Raw genomic sequence first — 20,264 nt, forward strand, 5'->3', positions numbered from 1 at the left:
AGATGGATTCTTACTGCCTACTCACCTACCTACACCCCACTACTTTGATGCTCACTTATGTCTTTCTTCTTTGTTTCTTCGGATTTCTCTTCTACCTCCAGACAAGAAGGCATGGATGTCTGTCCAAGTCTAGCTTTTGAAATGTCAGGGGCTGTTTCAGTTGGATCATGTCAAGAAAGGCTTGGGAAGCTGTGGCTCCCTTTCCCCCTCCATCACGGGCCATCTTCCAGTGTAACCTGATGGCTCATACCAAGCAGCAGGCCATGCAGTATTTAGTATAAGGAACCAACAAACTGTTGAAAACATGGCTGGTCAGCTCTCCAGTAGCTTTTATTGTCAGCTGGAACAGGGACTGAATGGACGATGACCACCTCCAGTACTGGGGCAGAAGGAAACTGCAACTGAAAATACCTAGTTCATTACCTGACACAGGGCAGATCAGTGCAGATATGCGGTGGTGGCGATGGCTGCCTGAGGTCCAGTCTCTAAGGCCTTCCCCTCCTGTTCTGGTCTAGGAGTCTCGTATGTTTTCTTCTGGTGCGTCTTTGTTCAAATAGCTGCTCTCTGCTCTTAACTCTGAGATCTTTAGCAAATTCCTCTCACTCCCTGGATCTCAGACTATAAATCTATGTGCTAAAGGCATGGGACTAGTTAGGGGATTTTATGTGGAGTCTACAGGTAGCCTGCAAGGGTGGGGGGCTGTGAATTCCTTAAAACCATGACCGAATTGTTCCTGTATGTGTTGTGGGGAGCACTCTTGGCTGCAGATAGTGAAGAACCACTGTCCTCTGGGACTCTAGGATGCCTCCATATGTTCTCTGATACCGGTTACTCCATGTCCCCAAGTCTAATAAACATGTTCCTGGGGGTTCACAAAATGATTGTAGGTGGTGCATGGGTATGATTATTATGTCACTCGTTATGTGATTATTTTAATGGTGAAAACCCCACTAAAAACAGACATTTCCTGATTATCGTTTCTTCAGAGGAGGCTAAGTCTTGCTTCTAAAAAAGGTGACTTCTATGACTAATATCACAGAAGTAGGTTGATGCCTAAGTCTGAGCAACAGGGATCTCTCCCAACCCCCACCTGGTACCAAGAGAGGAGGGGAGTGTCAGAGGAGCAGAGAAAAGGCCATGAGGCAGTTGATAGTAAACTCTGGACAGTAACTCACAGGTCCTTCCAGTTATCCTGATACCACAGTTCTATAGAAGTTGGAGAAATTTCTGATCCTCTCTCAGGTCTCTAAGAACATTGTCACAGACAGGCCAGGAATCCTGCCCAGAGAGTTGACATCTGGGGCCAGCGTGTGGGCAGTGCTTGAAGGGAGGCTCTCATTGCAGGGAAGAGGACAGACACTGAGAACAGAGTCACGTCTTCATCCACGTGCTTCTTCAGGTTTGAGAAGTACTTCTCATGGTTCAGTGTTTCTGAAATTGGGCGGTGTCTTACAAAATGGTGCTCCCTTAAATGCGAAATAGCCGTTACCTTGCCAAGAAGCCGTTATTTAAATGGATAGTAGCTTAGAATGGAAAGAGGCTTCTGAGACTCTTTTTTTCCCTCCTCCCAAGCAAATGACCCTTGCACGTTGGGACTTCTAATGAACACACCAGTCCAAAGAGAATCTCACTGTAAAAGAAATATGCTCATCTCATTTCCTGTTGACGAAAGGGAAATTAAAGGGAAAGAGTCACTGTGACAGATATAGAGACACTGAAGCCTGGGTCCTGCTTCCTGGGTGCCTCCCACCTCCTCTCTGAGACTCCCTTTCCTATTTATAAATCCTTTGGATTCACAGAGTCTCCTGCCCAGGAGTGTGCCACATAGAACCTTCTGGAACTTACAAGTCTGAATTTTAGATGGCGGGGGAAGGATGAAGCAGACTGCACAGGTTCAAGCTAACTTCACGATACTGTGAAAGATGTCTTGACTCCCCCATACTCCGTTTTTGGAGCAAGAGAGCCGTGTGGTGTATTTATCCAGATGGTGAGCTTGGGGTGGGTTAGAAACACTTGATGAGACGGCACGAATCCGCATGTGCCTTCGCCATTTCTGTGCTGGCTGCAGTGGAGATTGATGGATTGTGCCTTTTGGTTACCCAACCCAGGAAGAGGGGAGGGGGCTGCAAAGGAGGTACGCCCCAGAGGAACAGACCAGCCTTTCTCGGGGGGGGGGGGGGGGGGGGGGCTGGGGGTGGTGCGCCATTGCTTCACTTAGAATGCCGGGTAATAAACAACCGGGACCCGGCCTTTAGAAGTCAATGCAATAAATAAGCTGGAAAAGGTTGAAGAGAAAAAGCCAATGAACGTGTAAGTGGAGGATTATTCGGAGCCATTTAAAATGACAAAAAGCAAGAGTAACAAAGCAGCAGATGGAATCTGGCCCCACATGGTCTTGCCAAGCTAACTCTGAGAAGCACTGTGTAGAAAGTGTTCTCTTTATGTCCCCTGAAGCCTTCATGGGGTTTCCTGGCCAAATTCTCAGGCTGTTTCTATGGCGTTTCCAGAAAAAAAAAAAAAGTGTAGTGCTGATGTGTCCCCTCCCTTCTCATTCTGCATCCCCTTTGCTGCCTCGTGACATAAATCTCTGCTTTCAAATTAAAAAATGTGGTGGGAGAGGGAGATGCCGACCGCTTGTGATTTTTTCACACAAAAAAGTAGAAATTGTCTAAGAGTAAACGGTGTTTATTTTTTTGTTGATTTTTTTTCAATCAAATGGAATTGCTTAATTAAAAAAAAAATCTCTTTTCTCTTTAAATACTACAGACAACCTCATTTTATCTCAGCAGACACCTAGAAACAAAACACTGGACCCACCAGAGAAAACTGGGCAAGAAAAGCATCAGAAATTCAAGTCAACTATGGAGAATTAGTGTTAGCTGGCAGCTCTCAATTCTAACCAGAAGTGTCTCAGAACCTATTGGGTTTAACAAAAGTTTCTTAGACCTGGGGATCTGGGAAAGTTGGACTCCTTTTAATTCTATCCCAATTGTTTTCTGCATAGGGAAATTAATGTCAATGCATCAAATGAAGACCCAAAGAAACATTTAAAAACATGTCTGACTAGTATTCAGTATGTGAGATTATTAAGTAATAACTTGTCCTCCTAGTTAACCTTGTCCTGGAATATATATAGGTTATTTGTAGCCGCCACTGCTATAATATTTTCTGAAGGGTGCCAAGCCGTATGCAAGATCTTTTTGCTAAAGTCCAGACTGTCGACACTGATCTCGTCTTTTCTCCGCTTGCCCCCTACGCATACTTTCCGTGGTTTTAGGATAGCCCGGGGTTTGCTGTTTTCCCTCGAGGCCTCCAGGGTGACATCACGCTTGGTGTTTCTGTCGAACATCCTGAAGAAGTTGTTGTAGGAGCCTGTCATGATGACGCTGCAAGGTAGAGAGGAAATAGGGAATCACTGAGGGCTCTGGAGAAAGGCAGGAGCATATCCCTGTTGTCTTTCTGGAGCCTATGACACCACATTGTGGCCAGCGTCTGGCACCATCGTCTTACTAAAAACCAAAACCCAAGATCCCAAACAGACTGGCCAGTGTGACTATCTGTGGTCTTGGTTTTGAATCCCTAAAAGCAACAAGCTCTTGGGCTGGTTTGGAAGTGAAGGCTCATGATAATCCGCCTTGTTACTTACTACTTGGGATGGGTCCCCTTTTGGTTCTTTGGCTCAGTGAGTCCCGTGGTTTTAATGATCTCAGCTCTACCTCCCTTAAGATTGCAAGGCTGGAGAGAGGTCAGGACAGGAGGAGCCCTTTTGGAAACATCGGTTATGCACACAGAAAGTGTGCTTGTGGGAGTGGGGCTATGCTGCCAGGCAGCTAAGGCTTTCTGCCGCCCGCACAGTGGGAGAAAGGCCGGTAGAACAGCACACTGAGCCCCGTGTGTCCTTCCCCTGCTAAGAACCAGCTCTCTCAATTTAGCCTTGCCAGCAAACTTCGCTAAAAAATGGATGTCATCGTGCTCTCCCTCAGGAAGAGATAAACAAATTCAAATTTTAGAAGAACTGGGGAGCGCAAAGGCTTGCTAGTGGGTTGACAGATGGCGTCCACATTTTTATAAGAGTTCTCCACCTTCAGGCGGATTTATGATTGACTGAGGGCAGTGATTGCCAAAGCCTTCCAGAAGCAGGGGACTGACTCTTAATTGGTGACAGTTTGCATGCAGGGCTAGCCTGGGGTCGGGGGGTGGAGGGCGAGATCATTCTGTCTCGGTACCAGCCAGGGTGGCTGCTGCTGGCGCGTGGGCGCTTGGCTTCTTGGCCTCGTTGGTGGGTGAAGCCCTGGCTGGCTGGTTAGGGTTAGGAGGACAGTGCCTCCTCTGTGTTCAGGTGGTGGGAGTGTACAGACAGGTGCAAGGAAAGCTGAGAGCCCAGGGCCACAGCCCTGGGTATGTGTTTCTGGGTGCTGGGTCAGCTGTGCCAGGCAAGCCAGTCAGGGGCTGGCTTGTGTTAACTCTGGCCCAGGATATGGATGTGGTGAATGTGTTTGTCCTGCTAGTGGAAGAAGCTCTTGCTATCTTATCAGGCAGGGTACTGAGCACTGGACACCCCCCCACTCCACCCCTATCTTGCTCGGACTTACATAATCTAGATGGGATTTACACCTGAGGAAAAGGGACTAACTTGCACAGTGTCACACTGGGATGAAATGGCCAGGTTGGGCCTCCCACCCCCATGTGCCCTACCCCAGGGCCCAGCACTCCACCAGCGGCCTCACTGCTCCCCATGAATGGACAAGGCCTTCCTCTACCATGGCCCAACTTGGTTTAAACAGAGAAAGCCTTTGCTTTTTGGGTTTTGTAGGTTGGTTTGGGAAACAACAACAACAACAACAAAACACAAAAACCCCCAAACCTCTCAACCTTACCTGAACCAAGAATTTTCTTGGTTATGGAAAGCAAGAGTGAAGTTATGAAAAGAATGTCAATCTTAGGATTCAGACTCAAAACTTCCTACTTTTGTCCTACTACTTACTAGCCCAGGAGCTGGGGCAGGTCACTATCTCGCTGAGCCTCAGTTTACTCAGCTATAAAATGGGGATGATGACAACAACCTTGTCATCCTGTGGTCAGGATGCTGTAACAGGATGTGTGCAAAGGTGACTGATATGTACTTTGTGAGTCTAGGTTAAGATAAGTTATTAGGACGATAACAAATAGAATTTATTAATAATGAAAAAGCAAAGAAATTATATGTGAATTAAAGTATTTATATAAACTACAAATAAAAATTAGAAACACAGGGCCGGGGCCAGCTACTTTTCCCCTTAGGAGCCTCAGTTCATACATCACAGCTGCTCTGCTGTCTCCTCCCTCTGCCCTAAAGCAATGGGGTGCTGTGACTTGGGTCCTCTGTGATGTGTGGATTCTTTTCGGGTCTGCTAAGAGGAAGGCACATTTTGGTTCATTGGCAAAGGAAGCCAGGGAATGGCCAGAAACCACTTGTTTTTACTAAATGCTCCAGTCCCTGTACGCCTTGTCCCGACAGAAGGTAGTGCTTGCAAGCACTATGGTTGATGCCGTGTTCCTCAAAACACTAAATCAGCCCCTGGTAGCCTGTATCTTGTTCTGGAAGGTGGGGAATCATCTGTATTTGTCAAACTAAAAATGAACTATTAGAAGGTTATATGAAGTATTGTTGAAATAAAAGGCCTTAAAACAATAATAAATCACTTTGAGGGACTATGATAAATGAGGCCAACTAGAATTCAGCTAATGAACCACCGGGGCCTTTGGCCAGGTCTACACTAGAAGCGTCTAGGGATAATTTTCCATCTAGAAAGCATACTTTGCAATAACTGGAACTGTTTACGCTGGAATTTGCTGGTGTATTGTTAGTGTTCTTCATTTTGGCCATGTTGACCTAGCTCTGGGGGCGTCTGGTGTGTAAGAGATGGGATTCTCTCGTTCATGTCCCATGGTCACCTGTGTCAGTCCTGAAAGAGGATTCAGGGGTCTCACTGCATCCCTCCCTTATATCCAGGTCTGACCTCAAGGGAAACCCAGGGACCCACAGAGTGGATTCCTGCCAGGCCCTGGGGTCTGATTCCTACCCCTCTTGGCCATGCCCTGCTTGGGATACATTGCCCAGGACCCAGCTCTGGAAGGTTCCCCAGCCACAGAGCTTCTCTTACCTGTCTGACCCATTCCACACACATTCAAATTTATCAAAAATGCAGTCATTTTCGTAGAGGGAGCACAGCTTGCTGCGGAGGTAGTCATGAACCTGTTGGGGAAATACATCAAGAGGGTCAGTTACTATTTTAGAAACGCCTGTTTCTGTGAAGACGTCCTCTGGGGATGTGAGCTGTTAGTTCTTCCAGTATACATGTGCCTGGAATCAGACAGCCTGGGTCTGAATCCAGGCTGGGCTCTCTGCAACCTGGGATTATCACGCTGGGTTGGTGAGCTGCTTACGCGGTGAGTGTGGATTAAGCAAGCTTGCTTAGGTGGCCCGTGGCCTGCAGAAGGGCCGAGTGGGTGGTGGAGTTCCACTTTCATTAGCAAATATGCATCAGAGGATGCCACTCATTTGGTCTTTGATTCAACCAATGTTTATGGCCCGCGTGCTCTGTGCTTGGGATAGGCAGCGAGCAAAATGCTGCTGGCCTGCTCTTATCCTAGTGTGGGGGCAGATGAGTGTTCACGTGGGCCTCAGGAGGCGACATCGCAGAAAGGAACACAGAGCTATGCCATGATAATGGGAGGTAGCAGAGGCAGGGCAGGCCAGGGAGAGCCTGGGGGCAGATGACGGCACGAAGCAGGGCGAGAGCGGCGGGAGGAAGTGGTCAGCCTCTCGGCATGTTTGCAGGGACCACAGAGAGGATTTGCGGATGGTGCAACTGTGACGCATGGAGAGAAGAACAGGGGTCAAGATGGCTCCTGGATCTTTGTCTTGAGCTAGCGCAAGGATGGACTTGCCCTGTTCATTTTTGGGTATGATCACTTGGAGACGTGTGCAAGGTGAGCTGTTGACGAGACTCTGATGTGAGGGCTGCAGTCCTGGAGTGTGGGCAGCTCCCTCCTGTTTCTGTTTTTCAGTAAAATAAGCAGCAAAGCCCACAGATGAGAACGAGGAAGGGCAGGGATGCTGGGGAATTGAGGCGGCACGGCTGGAAGGCACTGGGGCCCCACGAAGTTCTTGGACGGGAATTTTACATGAGACCGGGCAGCCCGGTTGGGTCATTCACCCTGTGGTCTCTGAGACGGTTTGGGGATTGAAAAGTGCTCTGAGTCATTTGGACAGTGCAAGTATTTCTAACTCTGCAAATGACTGTTCCCAACTAGTCCTGGGTCTTGTCAGGGTAGCTGCCTCATTGCTTTGGTGACAGGAGAATCCATCTGTGGTGGCGCTTCTGGCATTGTGAGATGGGGGAGCAGACGCGAGGGTGAGTTTTATGTCGTGCACGTGAGATCTCAGCTGTAAATTAACTCCTTGTCGTTCCCTTCCTCTCCTGCCACCTTTTGGGTATATGACAAGCGGCACAGGTCTGACGTGGGAGGCCATTTCTGTCTGCACAGCTGTGGATCTCTCGTGATTGCTAAGAGTCTTTGAGCAAAGGAGCAGAAGAGAGTCTGTGGGCAAAAAAAGGGCTGATTCTTGATCTTGACCATTGTTCGGCAGACCTTTTCTATCAAGGGCCAGAAAGTGAATACTTATGCTTTGTGGGCCATAGACATCTGTGGCGACCTCTCAACTCAGCCCTGGTAATGCAGAAGTAGCCACAGGTCACGTATAAGCAGAGGAGTGAGGCTGCGCCCCAATAGCACTTACTTATAAAACAGGTGGGGGACAAGATGAGCCTCTGGGTCCCCCGATCTTTCTTGCCTTTTCTTGATGTCTCATTGACTTGTTTCTGGGTTGTGACAGAGGAAATAGAGAGCTGTGGCTTCTGAAGGGCAGTATGCCAAGTGGGGAATTAATCCAGTGGGCAATTCAAGCCAAGTGTTTTTTAGTCTAGGCACACCTTGAAGATACTGTGGGTTCTAGACCGCGATCATAAAGTGAATACCGTAACAAAGTGAGTAGAAGTAGAAGTTAGGTTTACACTATACATTATTAAGTGTGCAATGAACTGCATTATCTAAAAAAAACCAATGTATATACCTTCATTAAAAAATAATTGCTGAAAACAAGTGCTAATTATCTGAGATTTCAGGTGAGTTGTCCTCTTATAGTAGAAGGTCATGCCTCAGTGTTGTCCTGACTGGCCACAGGGGTGGCTGGTGAAGGCTGGCATGGCATGGCATGGCATCCATGGAGATGGCAATTTCTTCAAATAAGTCCAAGTGTGCCACATCCATGGCCTCTGTCTTTCACAGGATTCTTCTGTAGCATGCGATGTTGTTTAAAATAGCATTTACACATAGCAGAACTTCTTTCAAAATTGGAGCCAATTTTTCTCAAACCCTGCCCCTGTTTCATCCACTAAGTTTATGTGATATTCTAAAGCCTTTTCTGGCATTTCAACCATCTCTACAGCATCTTCACCAGTAGATTCCAGCTCAGGAATCCACTTGATCTGCTCATTGGTAAGCAGCAGCTCCTCCTCCTCTCAAGTTCAGTCCCATCCGTAGGCTCCACATGCTATTTCCACCACTGCTGCAGTGGTTTCCTTCATTTAAGTCTGGAGCCTCCCCAACTCATCCACGAGGATGGGAATCAACGGCTTCCAAACTCCTGTGCGTGTTGATAGTTTAACTTCTTCACATGAATTCCCCAGAATAACAAATCCTTTCCAGAAGGCTTTGCATTTACTTTGCCTACACCCATCAGAGGAATCACTAGGGCAACTCAAGCCTTATGAAATGTAGTTCTTCTATAATAAGACTTGAAAGCCGAAATGACTTCTTGATCCATGGGCTGGAGAATGGATGTTATGTTAGCAGACATGCAAACAACATAAATCTTGTACATGAACCTCCTAGCTCTTGGGTGACCAGGTCCATCATCAGCGAGCAGGAGTACTTTGAATCTTTTTTTTTTTTTTTTTCTGAGCAGTAGGTCTTAAACACTCAGTAAGCCATGTTGTAAACAGTGCAGTCATCCAGGCTTTGTTGTTCCGTTTATAGAGCACAAGCAGAGTCGATTTTGCATATTTCTCAAGAGCCCTAGGATTCTCAGAATGGTAAATGAGCTTTGGCTTCAACTTAGTCACCAGCTGTGTTCGCTCCTAACTGGAAAGTCAGCCTGTTCGTTGATGCTTCGAATCCAGGTGTTGACTTCTCCTCTCTAGCTATGCACTCCTTGATGGCGTCTTTTTCCAATTGAAGGCTGTTTTGTCCACATTGGAAATCTGTTGCTTGGTGTAGTCCCCTTCATGAACTGTCTCAGCTAGGTCTTCTGGAGAACTTGCTGGAGCTTCTAGATCAGCCCTTGCTGCTACTCTTGTGCTTTCAGGTTTTGGAGATGGCTTCTTCCCTTGAACCTTATGAGTGTTTTATAAATGGAACCTCTCCCGAGCTTTACATTTTCTTCTGCAGCCTCTTCACCTCTCTCTGCCTTCAGGGAATGGAAGAGAGTTAGGGCCTTGTTCCAGATTGTGCTTTGGCCTAAGGGGATGCTGGGGCTGGTTGGATCTCCTCTCTGAGCCACTCAAACTTTTTTCTAAGGCTGTTTCGATTTCTTATCATTCATTTGTTCACTAGGGTAGCACTTTTAATTCCCTTCAGGAACTCTTCCTTTACAGTGACAACTGGGCAGATGGGCACAAGAGGCCCAGGTTTCAGCCGACTTTGCTTTTTACGTGGCTTCCTTGCGATGCTTCCTCACATCTAGCTTTTGATTTCAAGTGAGCACTGAGACTCTTTCTTTCACCTGAGCACTTGGAAGCCAGGGGTGGGTTATCAACTGGCCTGATTCAATATTGTTGTGTCCAGGGAATGTGGAGGCCAGAGGAGGAGAGAGGGATGGGGGAAGGACAGGTTGGTAGAGCAGGCAAAACACACAAAACATAAATTATTGGAGCTCACCATCTCATATGGGCACTGCGTGTGGCACCCCAACACAGTTAAAGTAGTAATGTCAGAGATCACTCATCACAGAATTGTCATAGCATGTGCTACTACTACTACTACTAGAGCTTGAAAATGGTAACGGTGACACAGATTTGAAATGAGCAAATGATGTTGGAAAAACAATGCTGGTAGATTTACTCAATGCAGTGCTGCCGTCAACTTCAATTTGAATATGTGTATAAAAAAGGCAGCATTTGGAAGTGTAATAAAATGAGACATGTCTATATTCCAGTTCTCCTACTTTTTGGAGAAGAAAATGAGCCAAATAGCTCCTTTTTTTCAGCCTTCTCCCCCTCTACTCATTCCACTGATCTGATATGGAGCACTTTTCAGGCAAGGCACGGGTATATTTTGAGAAGGGAGAAACTAGTTTTGAAAACAAATGGTTAAGCAGGTTTCTAGGATGCAGAACTCCTCAGAATCCTACAAGGGTCAAGGAATGGTAAAATTATAAGAAATGGAGAGTCATTATTTTATCTCACTATAATCACTAAAATTTGTTTTTTTGGCTCAGTCTATGTTCTTCACAAATTTTTCTTGATATATAAACTTTCGCCTTTGGCCTTCTGTCTTATAGAAACATCACAGGTGAATAATAAGGATCAAAACATGTGTGCCTTGGAAGTGTGGGTCCATTAGTAGGAACCACATTGCCAAAAACTCTACAAATAATTCTTGAAAGACAAAGTCAGGAGGGATCTAAAGGAAAATCTGGTCTAAACCAGTATTTTCTCCTCCCCAGCAGCTAAATTTTGGGAAGCTCCTACTGCCTTGACTTGATGTCATCTAAAGAAAAAGAACATCGACCATGAAGGTATGTTATGTTTACGTTCTGTGGCTCAAAGAAAAAATAAAACCTTAGGGAAACAAGATGGACCTCTCTCCATGGAGAAAAGGATAAGGTAAGATACATTGATTAGAAACATCTAGAACACAGAGCAAGAGAAAACTTAAAACTCACCCAATTTGATGCTTTTATCTTCACATTCCAAATATTTGTTGTCCACGTTCCTATTGTGTATGGCCTTCTAGACACTAAACTGAGCCTCCCAACATAGAGGTTCTCAGATCATGAGCTCGTGGAGGCCTTGTATTGTAGATAATGAGACTGTTCATGAGGCCCAGCAAGTGGGAACTCTGCTGGGTGGTTCTGAGATTTCAGGGGTCAACAAACTTCTTTTGTAAAGAGTCACATAGCGGGTATTTTAAGCTCGTGGGTTATATCATCTCTGTCACACCTGTTGAACTCTGCCCTTGTAGTGTGAAAGCAACCATGTACCCACGATCAGGCGTGGCTGTGTTTCAGCAAAACTTTTTACTAAAACAGATGGAGGCTGGATTTGGCCTACCAGCCACCATTTGCCAACCCTTGTTTTGTAGGAGAGCTTGAAAAGAGCTGATGATACTGACGTCTACAGAAAAGAACTAATGATATTTAAGTCTACAGTTTCTCCTTCCTGGAAAGACGCTGGAGACCAGTGGACACATGTATGAAAATACAAAGCAGGCACATTACTTAGTCCCCTCCCCAGGGAAGGCATTAGTAACTGGTGATGAATTATTTCCTAAGGGGCCAGGCTTCACCATCTTTTTCAACAATGTTCTAGAAATTCAGTCACAGTTTATTTGCCATCTTTTATATAGTATGTTACCAATCTAGGTACAGTATATAAATTTGACTAAATTGCTTTGAAAATGCTATCTAAAGTTACACTTCTGTAATATTTCATTTAAGTATGTGCATTATGAGACCTGTCTCAAAGTGTTTGACAAAGAGCATTTCCACATCTACCGCCAGCTGAACTTGCTTTGAGAATCACGCTCTTTAAATGCTAATTATTCCATGTCACAGTGAGCTTACTGGGTTCTAAACCCAGCTTTGCTCTTAAAGCCTTTCTCTAAAATGAAAGTACTAATTGCTCCTGCCACTGAAGAGACTAAATCCAGTTTTCTGTCGTCCAGGCTCACCAGCAGGCCACAACTCTGTCCATACCACCCACACTCCGGTTCTAATTGTCATTGTCCTTTGTAACATGAAAGGTGTGTGCAGCTGAAAGAGGACACTCGAGTTGGCTTCACCCTGGACTGAACGTGAAGGTAAGAGCTTTGAGGCTGTTGCTGTGAAGTGGGGCCCTGAAGTCTGGCAGGATCTGGGGGGTAGGCTGTTTCAACCACAGACTATCTCAACCACCTACGTCCTCTTGAATTCTGGCCCCAAAACCTTCTCACAGCACCCTGCATTACTCACAGTTGGTCAAAGTCCTTGGTGTCCTCAATCTTCTCTCTGAATTTCCTCTGAAAGATTGGCTTGTCCCGTGGCCGCTCTTGAGTCACAGTGTGGGTTAAGTGGGCTCCTTGCTGCTCCAGACAATGATTCCTGTTCTAAAGCCTCAGTCCTTTGAAGCCATGTCACCAACCAAACTCCCTGCTGACTACCTTGTTACAGTCAGCAACAGTTCTGAGTCCCTCTGTCACATTCCTTGAAGCAATTCTAGCACCCGGATATCCTGCCATTATTCTTCCTGGATCATTACTCTGGTCTCTCCGTTGTTTGGCCTCATCATTTTCAATGTGTTTTATCCTTTGCTTCCTTGGCCACATGATGTGACTTGCCACAACCCTAATTATACCTGTTGAACAAGTCCTGCTCTATTGCTACCTCCTTTTTTAGTTCACTCTCTTTACCATCTGGAGTCTATCAATTCTTCAGATCCACTTTTTGGTCTACTTTCCTTCAGCCGTTATTTCCTTCCTCATGTATCAGTGGTTCAGTGGTCCATCTCTCTCCTTCCATTTTACTCAACCGGATCCCTGAGCAACCCTGCCTCTCTCATGGATGAGTATTTTATAGTTTTCCTTCTCACTCAGCTAATGACTTTGTTCTTATTTTATGAGAAAACAGAAGCAACAAGAAGAAACCATCTATGGCTACCATCACAATGCATCCATCGCTATTTACTCTTCTCTCCTTCCTTTGATGAATGAATTGCCCATTTTCCCACCTATAGCCTTCTGTAATGGACTCTGTTCCCTCTTGTTCCCTCAAGGAGTCAGCTGCTTGACTCTCCTGGCTTATTCCCCTCAGCATCAAAGATGCTGTGATAACTTTCTTATGTCTATAGCCCATTCTGCTATTGCCCTTTAGACTAAAATCTCTTGGAAGGACTATCTCTAGTCCTTCTACTTATAGTCTCTCTCAAACCCCACTCCAATCAGACCTTCATTAATACCATTCACCTACACCTATCTCATTGCTAAATCCAATGGTCATTTTCAGTCCTTTCCTACTTGATTCAGCAGCATTTGGTAGTTGGTGATTCCTCCTTGAAATCATCTCTTTACTTGGCTCCCAGAATCTTATTCTCACTTTTCCTCTTCCCAACCTGTAAACACTGGGCTCCCAGGGCATGGTCCTGACTGTTGCTTTTCTCTAAGCTAAGGTATACCCAAACTGATCTGTCTACTTGGAATTTCTGGGTGTTTACTTGGCTCTACATGTCCCAAACTAAATCTTGATTCCCTCATCTACATAAAATGGCACCACCATTTTCCTCTTTGCTCAGGATAAAAACCTTGGAATGATTCCTGGTGCTTCTTTTGCTCTTACATCACACATCCAATTTGTTGTCCAATCCTGTTCTACTATCAGCCCTAGCCAGAATGTTGCCATAACTTGTTAACTGTTCTGCCTCCTCCCACTCCCCCTATAGTCTCTCCTCCCCAGCCCAACCAGAATGTTAGTCAGTGATGAAAATATTCTGGAATTGGAGGGGGATGAGGTTTCCACAGCCTTGTGAATATACTAATGTAGACTTTGAAAGGGTGAATATTGTGGTATCTGAATTATAGCTCAAGAAAAAAATATGTAACTTAAATCCCTCTATCTAAAATTTTCACACCTCTTTTAATCTAACCCAAAATATCTTTAAAAAAGACTAGTTTACCCCCACCTCTTGATCTTTGCTTCTTTTGTGCTCTTACAGAAATGAGTTTCTTCAAATCCTTTCTGCCTCAAAGTCTGGTCTTCATCTTCTAAAAAAAAAAACCCATTCTATTCTAAACACTGCCTTCTCTTTTGTTCCCTTTGTCCATAAAACTACCAGCCGTTTTGCCAATGCTTAAGCCAACAACCTGTATGGTCTTCTTGCCTCTTCTTCCCTCCACACTGAATTAGCAAGCGTGCCTCACAGACTTTCCTCCTACCTGTCTATCTGCATGCCACCATTTCAGTGGCAATCGACATCATCTCCTCCTGTCATTTCCAATGTAAAAACCTTCTAATGGTTTTCCCTTTGCCCTCAGCCTGAAGACAAAATAACTGAATCTTCTTTACCAGGGCCTACATTTCCAGACTCTTCTTTCTGCCCATGCTCTATATTTAATATACAAAGAGCTCCTTTCTGAACATAGAATCTATGAACATACTATTGTTCTGGCTAGTTCCTGGTAGTCAGGGTTCAGCCTTTGGGTCTCTTCTCACCGGGCTGACCCACCTTGCCTGTGCCCTCAAGCACCCAGTGATAAGGAAAATCTGTGTTCTGAGGCGGCCGACTGATCCAGCAGGAGAATCCCAGTCCCAACCCCAGGGCCATTCCAGGTTACCCCCTTGTCCCACCACCTGTGGCCGCAAGAGTGGCACAGATACGGAAGTACAAGTGTATTAATAACCCCCTTTGTTTGTGCTCGGGGCCCAGACCTTGAGCGATTACTCTCTTCTGGGCCCACCCGTGTGAAATAAACCTCCAATCCTCCAAGATCACTGAGTGCTACTGTTTTTTTGGCCAGGAACCAGTCTGTATTCCGTAAATTTGGTTCCCTGACCAGGAAACCCAACTACACTGGCCCAGTCTTGCCACCCGTTTGGGGGCAAAGACAGGGCAGTGATGGAATGAGGGGTCGTAATGGAGAACGTGTGCCCTGCCTAATCTTTGGCAGTCTCCTACCTGGTCGCCTTGGACTGGCCCCACACCACTGTTCCCGCCAGACTCCGAAGAGACTGGGTAGGTGAGGCCCTAGTTCCGATGTTGGATTCCTGTAAGGCCTGGGGCCCCAGGCCCAGTCAGACCTACCCGTCAGGGTGGAAGCAGGACCTTGATCACCTCCCAGAGAGCTAGAGGTCTCACAGGTAGGACTTCCTAGGGAGGGAAGTCCCTCAGGTAAGAAACCCCTGAAAGGGGGATTAGTAAGTAATTTCCTGATGGAATTCCACTGGGGCCTCCTGGGGCAGGAGGAACTGTAATAACTTCGGCATGAATGTGTGAGTGAATGTGCAGTTTGACCTGGCTTGTCAGGCAGACTGATTCTGTGGCTCCACAGTCTTGGGATTACGGAGTCCAAGTGGGCCCCAACCTGTTTCTGTGGTGACCTCATTGGTTCTCTAGTGAGCCCTTCGGGGCGCCAGTCTGGGGTTTATATGGACTCGCTATGGCTAAGAGGCATCCTAGTCTCCTCCGGGAGGGTGGACAGGCTGGCATCTGACTGGTCTCTCCTCAGGAGGGGCCCCCACCCTCTGTCTTGGCGCCACCACACCCAGGAACATCACTGTGGGATTAAGCCAGAGTAAAACTACAGTTCTTGAGACCATGATCAAAAATTTTTAAAAAGGGGTTTTCAGAAGGTGATGGAGTTAAGATGCATCCGGGCAAATTGAGAACTCTATGTGAGTTAGAATGGCCCACCTTTAATGTCACATGGCCTTCAGAAGGGACGCTGGATGTCCCAACAGTTTGTCAGTTGTAACAGGGGAGCCAGGACACCCTGACCAGTTTCCGTACTGCCTAGGAATTGCCCAGACCCTCCCCCCTGGGTGTGATTCGCTTGCAACAGGCAGGGACAGGCCAGGGTCTTAACTGCCTCATCCAGGTGGCCCACAAAGACCAACAGAAGCCCCAGCCTCCACAGATCCTCGCCGGAGATCCCAAGGATAAGCCGATCATGCCGCTCCGTAGGCACCCCTGAGGCCATCTACACATGCCCCCTCCAGTTCCAAACATTCCACCATCAGTCTCCCTAGTGCCCCAGGCCCAGAGGATCCACTTTCTCCAGGACCAGTAGCCAGGCTGTACCTCAGACTGGGCCAAACATCCTCCAAATGCCGGTACGAGGGAAGAGAGAACCCGAGAGGCACGATAAAGACGGGATAGTCCAGCCCAGCCGTTCCATGCTGTATTATGAAGCCCACCTGTTCATTCTGGGAAAGGGTTCTCAGAGTGGCCCTGTTAGCAGGTTTATAAGGCAGAGAGGCCCCAACCACCGAAAGGGGAACCCAGACCCTCTTGGCCAGTGATCAATGTACCTTCTGTGGAGGAAAGGGTCATTAAAAAAAACTAAATGTCCCAACCAGGGAAAGGCCCAAAAGCCCAGCTGCTACAAGGAAAAACTCCAAAAAGGGGATCTTATAGGCCTTGCTGAAATAGACTCAGACTAAGGGGGACCAGGCTGTCTTCTTCTTAGCCCCCATGAGCCCATGGTCAAATAAGAGGCCAACCAGTGACTTTTATGGTTATACTGGGACCAAGCACTCTGTTGTCACCTCCCTCATGGCCCCTTTCAACAAGAGACTGCAACCATCCTTGGGGCTACCAGGACACGGACAATACAACAGCCTTCTTGCCAGGTTCGTCAGTGTAAACTCGGGGGCCATAAGGTCCAACATGAATTTTATTAGTTACCTGATTGCCCCATCCCCCTCCTGGGCCGAGATATACTCTCTAAGCTTGGGGCTCAGATAAACTTGGAGGTCACTGGGACAACAGTCTCTAATTAAACCGAGGGCAGAAGGAGACGGGGACTCTGGTGCCAGCAATCACCACACCAAGGAAAAAAATGGAGGCTACCTGGTGCCCAGGCCCAGCCAAATGGCCCACCGGAGTTGAGGCTCACCTTCAGTATGGGCTAAGGACAGCCCACCTGGACTAGCCCAGAACTGGGCCCCTATCCTTGTTGAACTGATCCCAGGAGCCCAACCCCAGAGGCAAAGGCAACGCCCCCTCCAACAAAAAGTGAAGATTGGCATTCTAGAACATCTGGCCAGACTTAAAGAAGCAGGTATTCTAATTGAGTGCCAGTCAGCCTGGAACACCCCAGTCCCACCAGTTAAGAAGACAGTAGGGGGATATCGAATAGTCCAAGACCTGCGGGCCATCAGCAAGGTAGCCATCTCCCTCCACCCAGTGGTCTTCCAAAGGAAGTAGCAATCCTGCACTGTAAGGGACACCAGAAAGGAGACGACCCCATAGCATGGGCAAATCATCTGGCAGATGAGGCTGCCAAGACCGCAGCCAGTAAGGACATGGACAGAGCCCCTTCCCTCACCATGGTCCTGACACCCCCAGAAGAAGTCCTTCTGCGCAGTTACACTAAAAAGAAAAAAAGGGCCATGGCTAAGGGAGCCACCCTGACTAAAAAGTGATGGTGGGTGATGCCAGAAGGACGTGTCCTCATCCGAACAGCAATAGGAGGGCATCTAGTCTAAAAAGACCACCCACTCACCCACCTGGGAAAAACGGCCTTAGAGGCCCTCCTCCAGAAGCATGGTGGCATCGGCCAGCTGCCAACCCTGGGCCGAGCAACCAGTGAGCAATGCACAACCTATATAGAGCTATATATAATGCTTGGCCAGCACTGCGGCCCCCGCCAGGTATCCAGAGGAGGGGAGTAACCCCTCTCAAAGATCTAGAAATAGACTTCACAGCCATGCAGCCGAGCAGGGGGTTCAGATGTCTCCTAGTGATATTCTCTAAATGGGTCAAGGTCTTCCCGACCAGGACTGAGCAAAGCCGGGAAGTAACCAAAGTCCTCTTGTGGGAGATCGTGCCCCAGTTTGGCCTGCCGTTAACAATCCATAGTAACAGTGAGCCCATACTGTGCAGGTCTTGACCATGTCTCTCACATCTCCTGGAGGCTCCATGCCGCCTACTGGCCCCAAAGCTCAGGGGAAGTAAAGTGAATGAATCGCACCCTCAAGGGAACTTCAGCAAAGTTTTGTCAGGAGACTAGCCTCCCAGGTCCGGATCTGCTGTCCCTGGCCCTCCATGCCTGCTGCACGCCTGGGACACTAGGTCATTCCCCTTTCAAATTACTGTATGGATGGCCTCCCCCTGTGCCTGGGGAGCCTTCCAGGAAACTTACATCAGATTGGGGATAAAAAAATAAAAACAATTTCAGGCCCTGGGGGCCACCCTAAGTAAATGACAAAGGTACACCATTGAGAGGGCTCCAATCTCCTTAGGGTCTCAGGTGCACTCCTTCCAGGCAGGAGACTCAGTCTGGATCAAAGATTGAAAAAGGGAACCCCCTCAAGCCACAGTGGACAGGGCCTCACTCTGTTGTTCTAACTTTCCCTACTGCCCTTAGAGTCTCTGGTGTCACCCCATGGGTCCACCACTCCAGAGTGAAAAAAGCCCATCTCTCAGACGAAGAGCCATACCAGTGGGAAGTCCTGCTAAACCCCGCAGAGGCACTCTGGCTTTGCCTCCGCCAAGACCCCACCGATGGATGGACACCTGCTCACCATGACCCCTAATTCTCACCAGCACAATATCCCTTATTGTAGGGGTCGGACTCACTGTTGCCCCTTCTGGACTTTCCCCAGAGACATGCCATTGTTGTGGTTTACGGAATGACCCAAGTGTTTTACTGCCCGTACTTGTCCACAGGTTTTATCTGCTGTCGGGCTAGCCACGATGGCGCTCTCTAAGGTTGTGGACCCCACTTTCATACGCTCTCTGCTGTCTCCTCTGAAGCACATTTCACTATGGTTTTCCTGACCTCAGTCAGTCCTGGTCTTCAGTTCCCCTCACTGCCTTCAGCTAGCCCGACCCTGCGAGGGGCAGGGGGCAAACTCTTGCATTACTGTAACCGGCAAATGGTTCCCTTGGTTCTCCCCTCCTCATCGGCCTCCTCTTTATGCTCCTCACAGTAGCATTTAGTCCTTGTATTTTTAATGCCCTCACCAGGTTTACCACTGCACCAACTGCCAGGGTCAGACTCCAGATGCTTCTTACTTACTACTGCCCTGTAGATAATATAGACAATGCCCTCTAAACCAGGTGTTTAAAGGGGCATCAAAGGGGGGAATGATAAGGAAAATCTGTGTTCTGAGGCAGCTGACCAATCCAGCAGGGGAATCCCAGTCCGGGCCCGAGGGCCATTCCAGGTTCCCCCCTAGCCCCACCGACTGCCGCCCCAAGAGTGGCACAGATACAGAAGTACAAATGTATAAATGACCCCCTTTGTTTGTGCTCAGGGCCCAGACCTTGAGCGATTACTCTCTTCTGGGCCCACTGGTGTGAAATAAACCTCCTCCAAGGTCTCCGAGTGCCGCTTGGTTGTTTAGGGCGGGATCCAGCCCGCGTTCCGTAACACCAGTACCATCTCTAGCATCACCACCTACTCAGTCCCCTGTTCATCCCTGGGCTTCTCCACCAGACCGTCGGCTCTAGGATAGCAGCACCATCGCTGTCTTGTGTAGCTTCTATGTACACTATGCAGCCCACATTAAACGCTCAGTAGATACGGGTTAAATTGAATTCAAGCTCCCTCCTTATGTACCCTTGTCTAATACCCTACGGCACTTACAGACTGCACCATTTTATTCAATATACATGACATGATGATGTATGGTCTCTTACTCTTTTACATTGTAAGCCTTTCAGCCAGAAGCTGATATGGAGGCCCGCAAAGGAAGTGCTTTGTGTACCTGTGGGTAGGTAGTGGTCCGTACCTGGTAAGTCTCAATGGGGCGGTTTTCCATGTTAAGATCCCAGACTTTAACGGTCAGATAGTCTCTGGTCATGATATACCTCCCACTGTGGCTGAACTTCACATCCGAAATTGAAGAGATAATTTCAGAGAAAAACGACCTGTTGCTTGGATCTTCGGGCTCTTCAAAAACTGCAGAACAGAAGCAAAAACAAGAGAAAATAAGTACATCCTCATCACCTAACTCTACCACGTCTGGGCCAGTCAGAAAGCCAGCAGTCTCACTGGAGTAGAATCTGCAGGATGTAAGTAAGTTACTGAGACAGAACCTGGAAGCAGAAAGAGTGGTCACTGGTTTCTGCATTTTCTTTCTCATGGAAGGACTCGCCCAGGACCTGTACCATTCAGAGGTCGGGCACAGAGCCTTGCCAAGCTCCAAGGTGACGTATCTATTTCACAATTCCCCTGATCTCTGTGTGTTACCGCTCCTATCAACATTGGAGTCATCTGAGATGCTTAAAAAATGCGTTTAAGAT

General features: G+C 47.4%; 1 protein-coding gene across 12 annotated transcripts in view; it reads right to left on the reverse strand.

Annotated features, from left to right (window-relative positions):
* Positions 1-2,675: 2,675 nt before the first annotated feature.
* The window catches only part of PPP2R2B (protein phosphatase 2 regulatory subunit Bbeta), a 456,957-nt gene continuing 439,368 nt past the window's right edge, over positions 2,676-20,264 (reverse strand). For all 12 annotated transcript variants that reach the window (XM_047731093.1, XM_047731088.1, XM_047731087.1 and 9 more), the window contains 3 exons: positions 19,751-19,920; positions 6,144-6,235; positions 2,676-3,386 (listed from right to left, as the gene is read on the reverse strand). In XM_047731093.1, the coding sequence (XP_047587049.1) occupies positions 3,107-3,386; positions 6,144-6,235; positions 19,751-19,920 (542 nt within the window). In that variant the 3' untranslated portion in view covers positions 2,676-3,106. The remainder of the gene's footprint in view (positions 3,387-6,143; positions 6,236-19,750; positions 19,921-20,264) is intronic.

The sequence above is a fragment of the Lutra lutra genome, chromosome 5 (assembly GCF_902655055.1).
Source record: "Lutra lutra chromosome 5, mLutLut1.2, whole genome shotgun sequence".
Taxonomy (NCBI): Eukaryota; Metazoa; Chordata; class Mammalia; order Carnivora; family Mustelidae; genus Lutra; species Lutra lutra.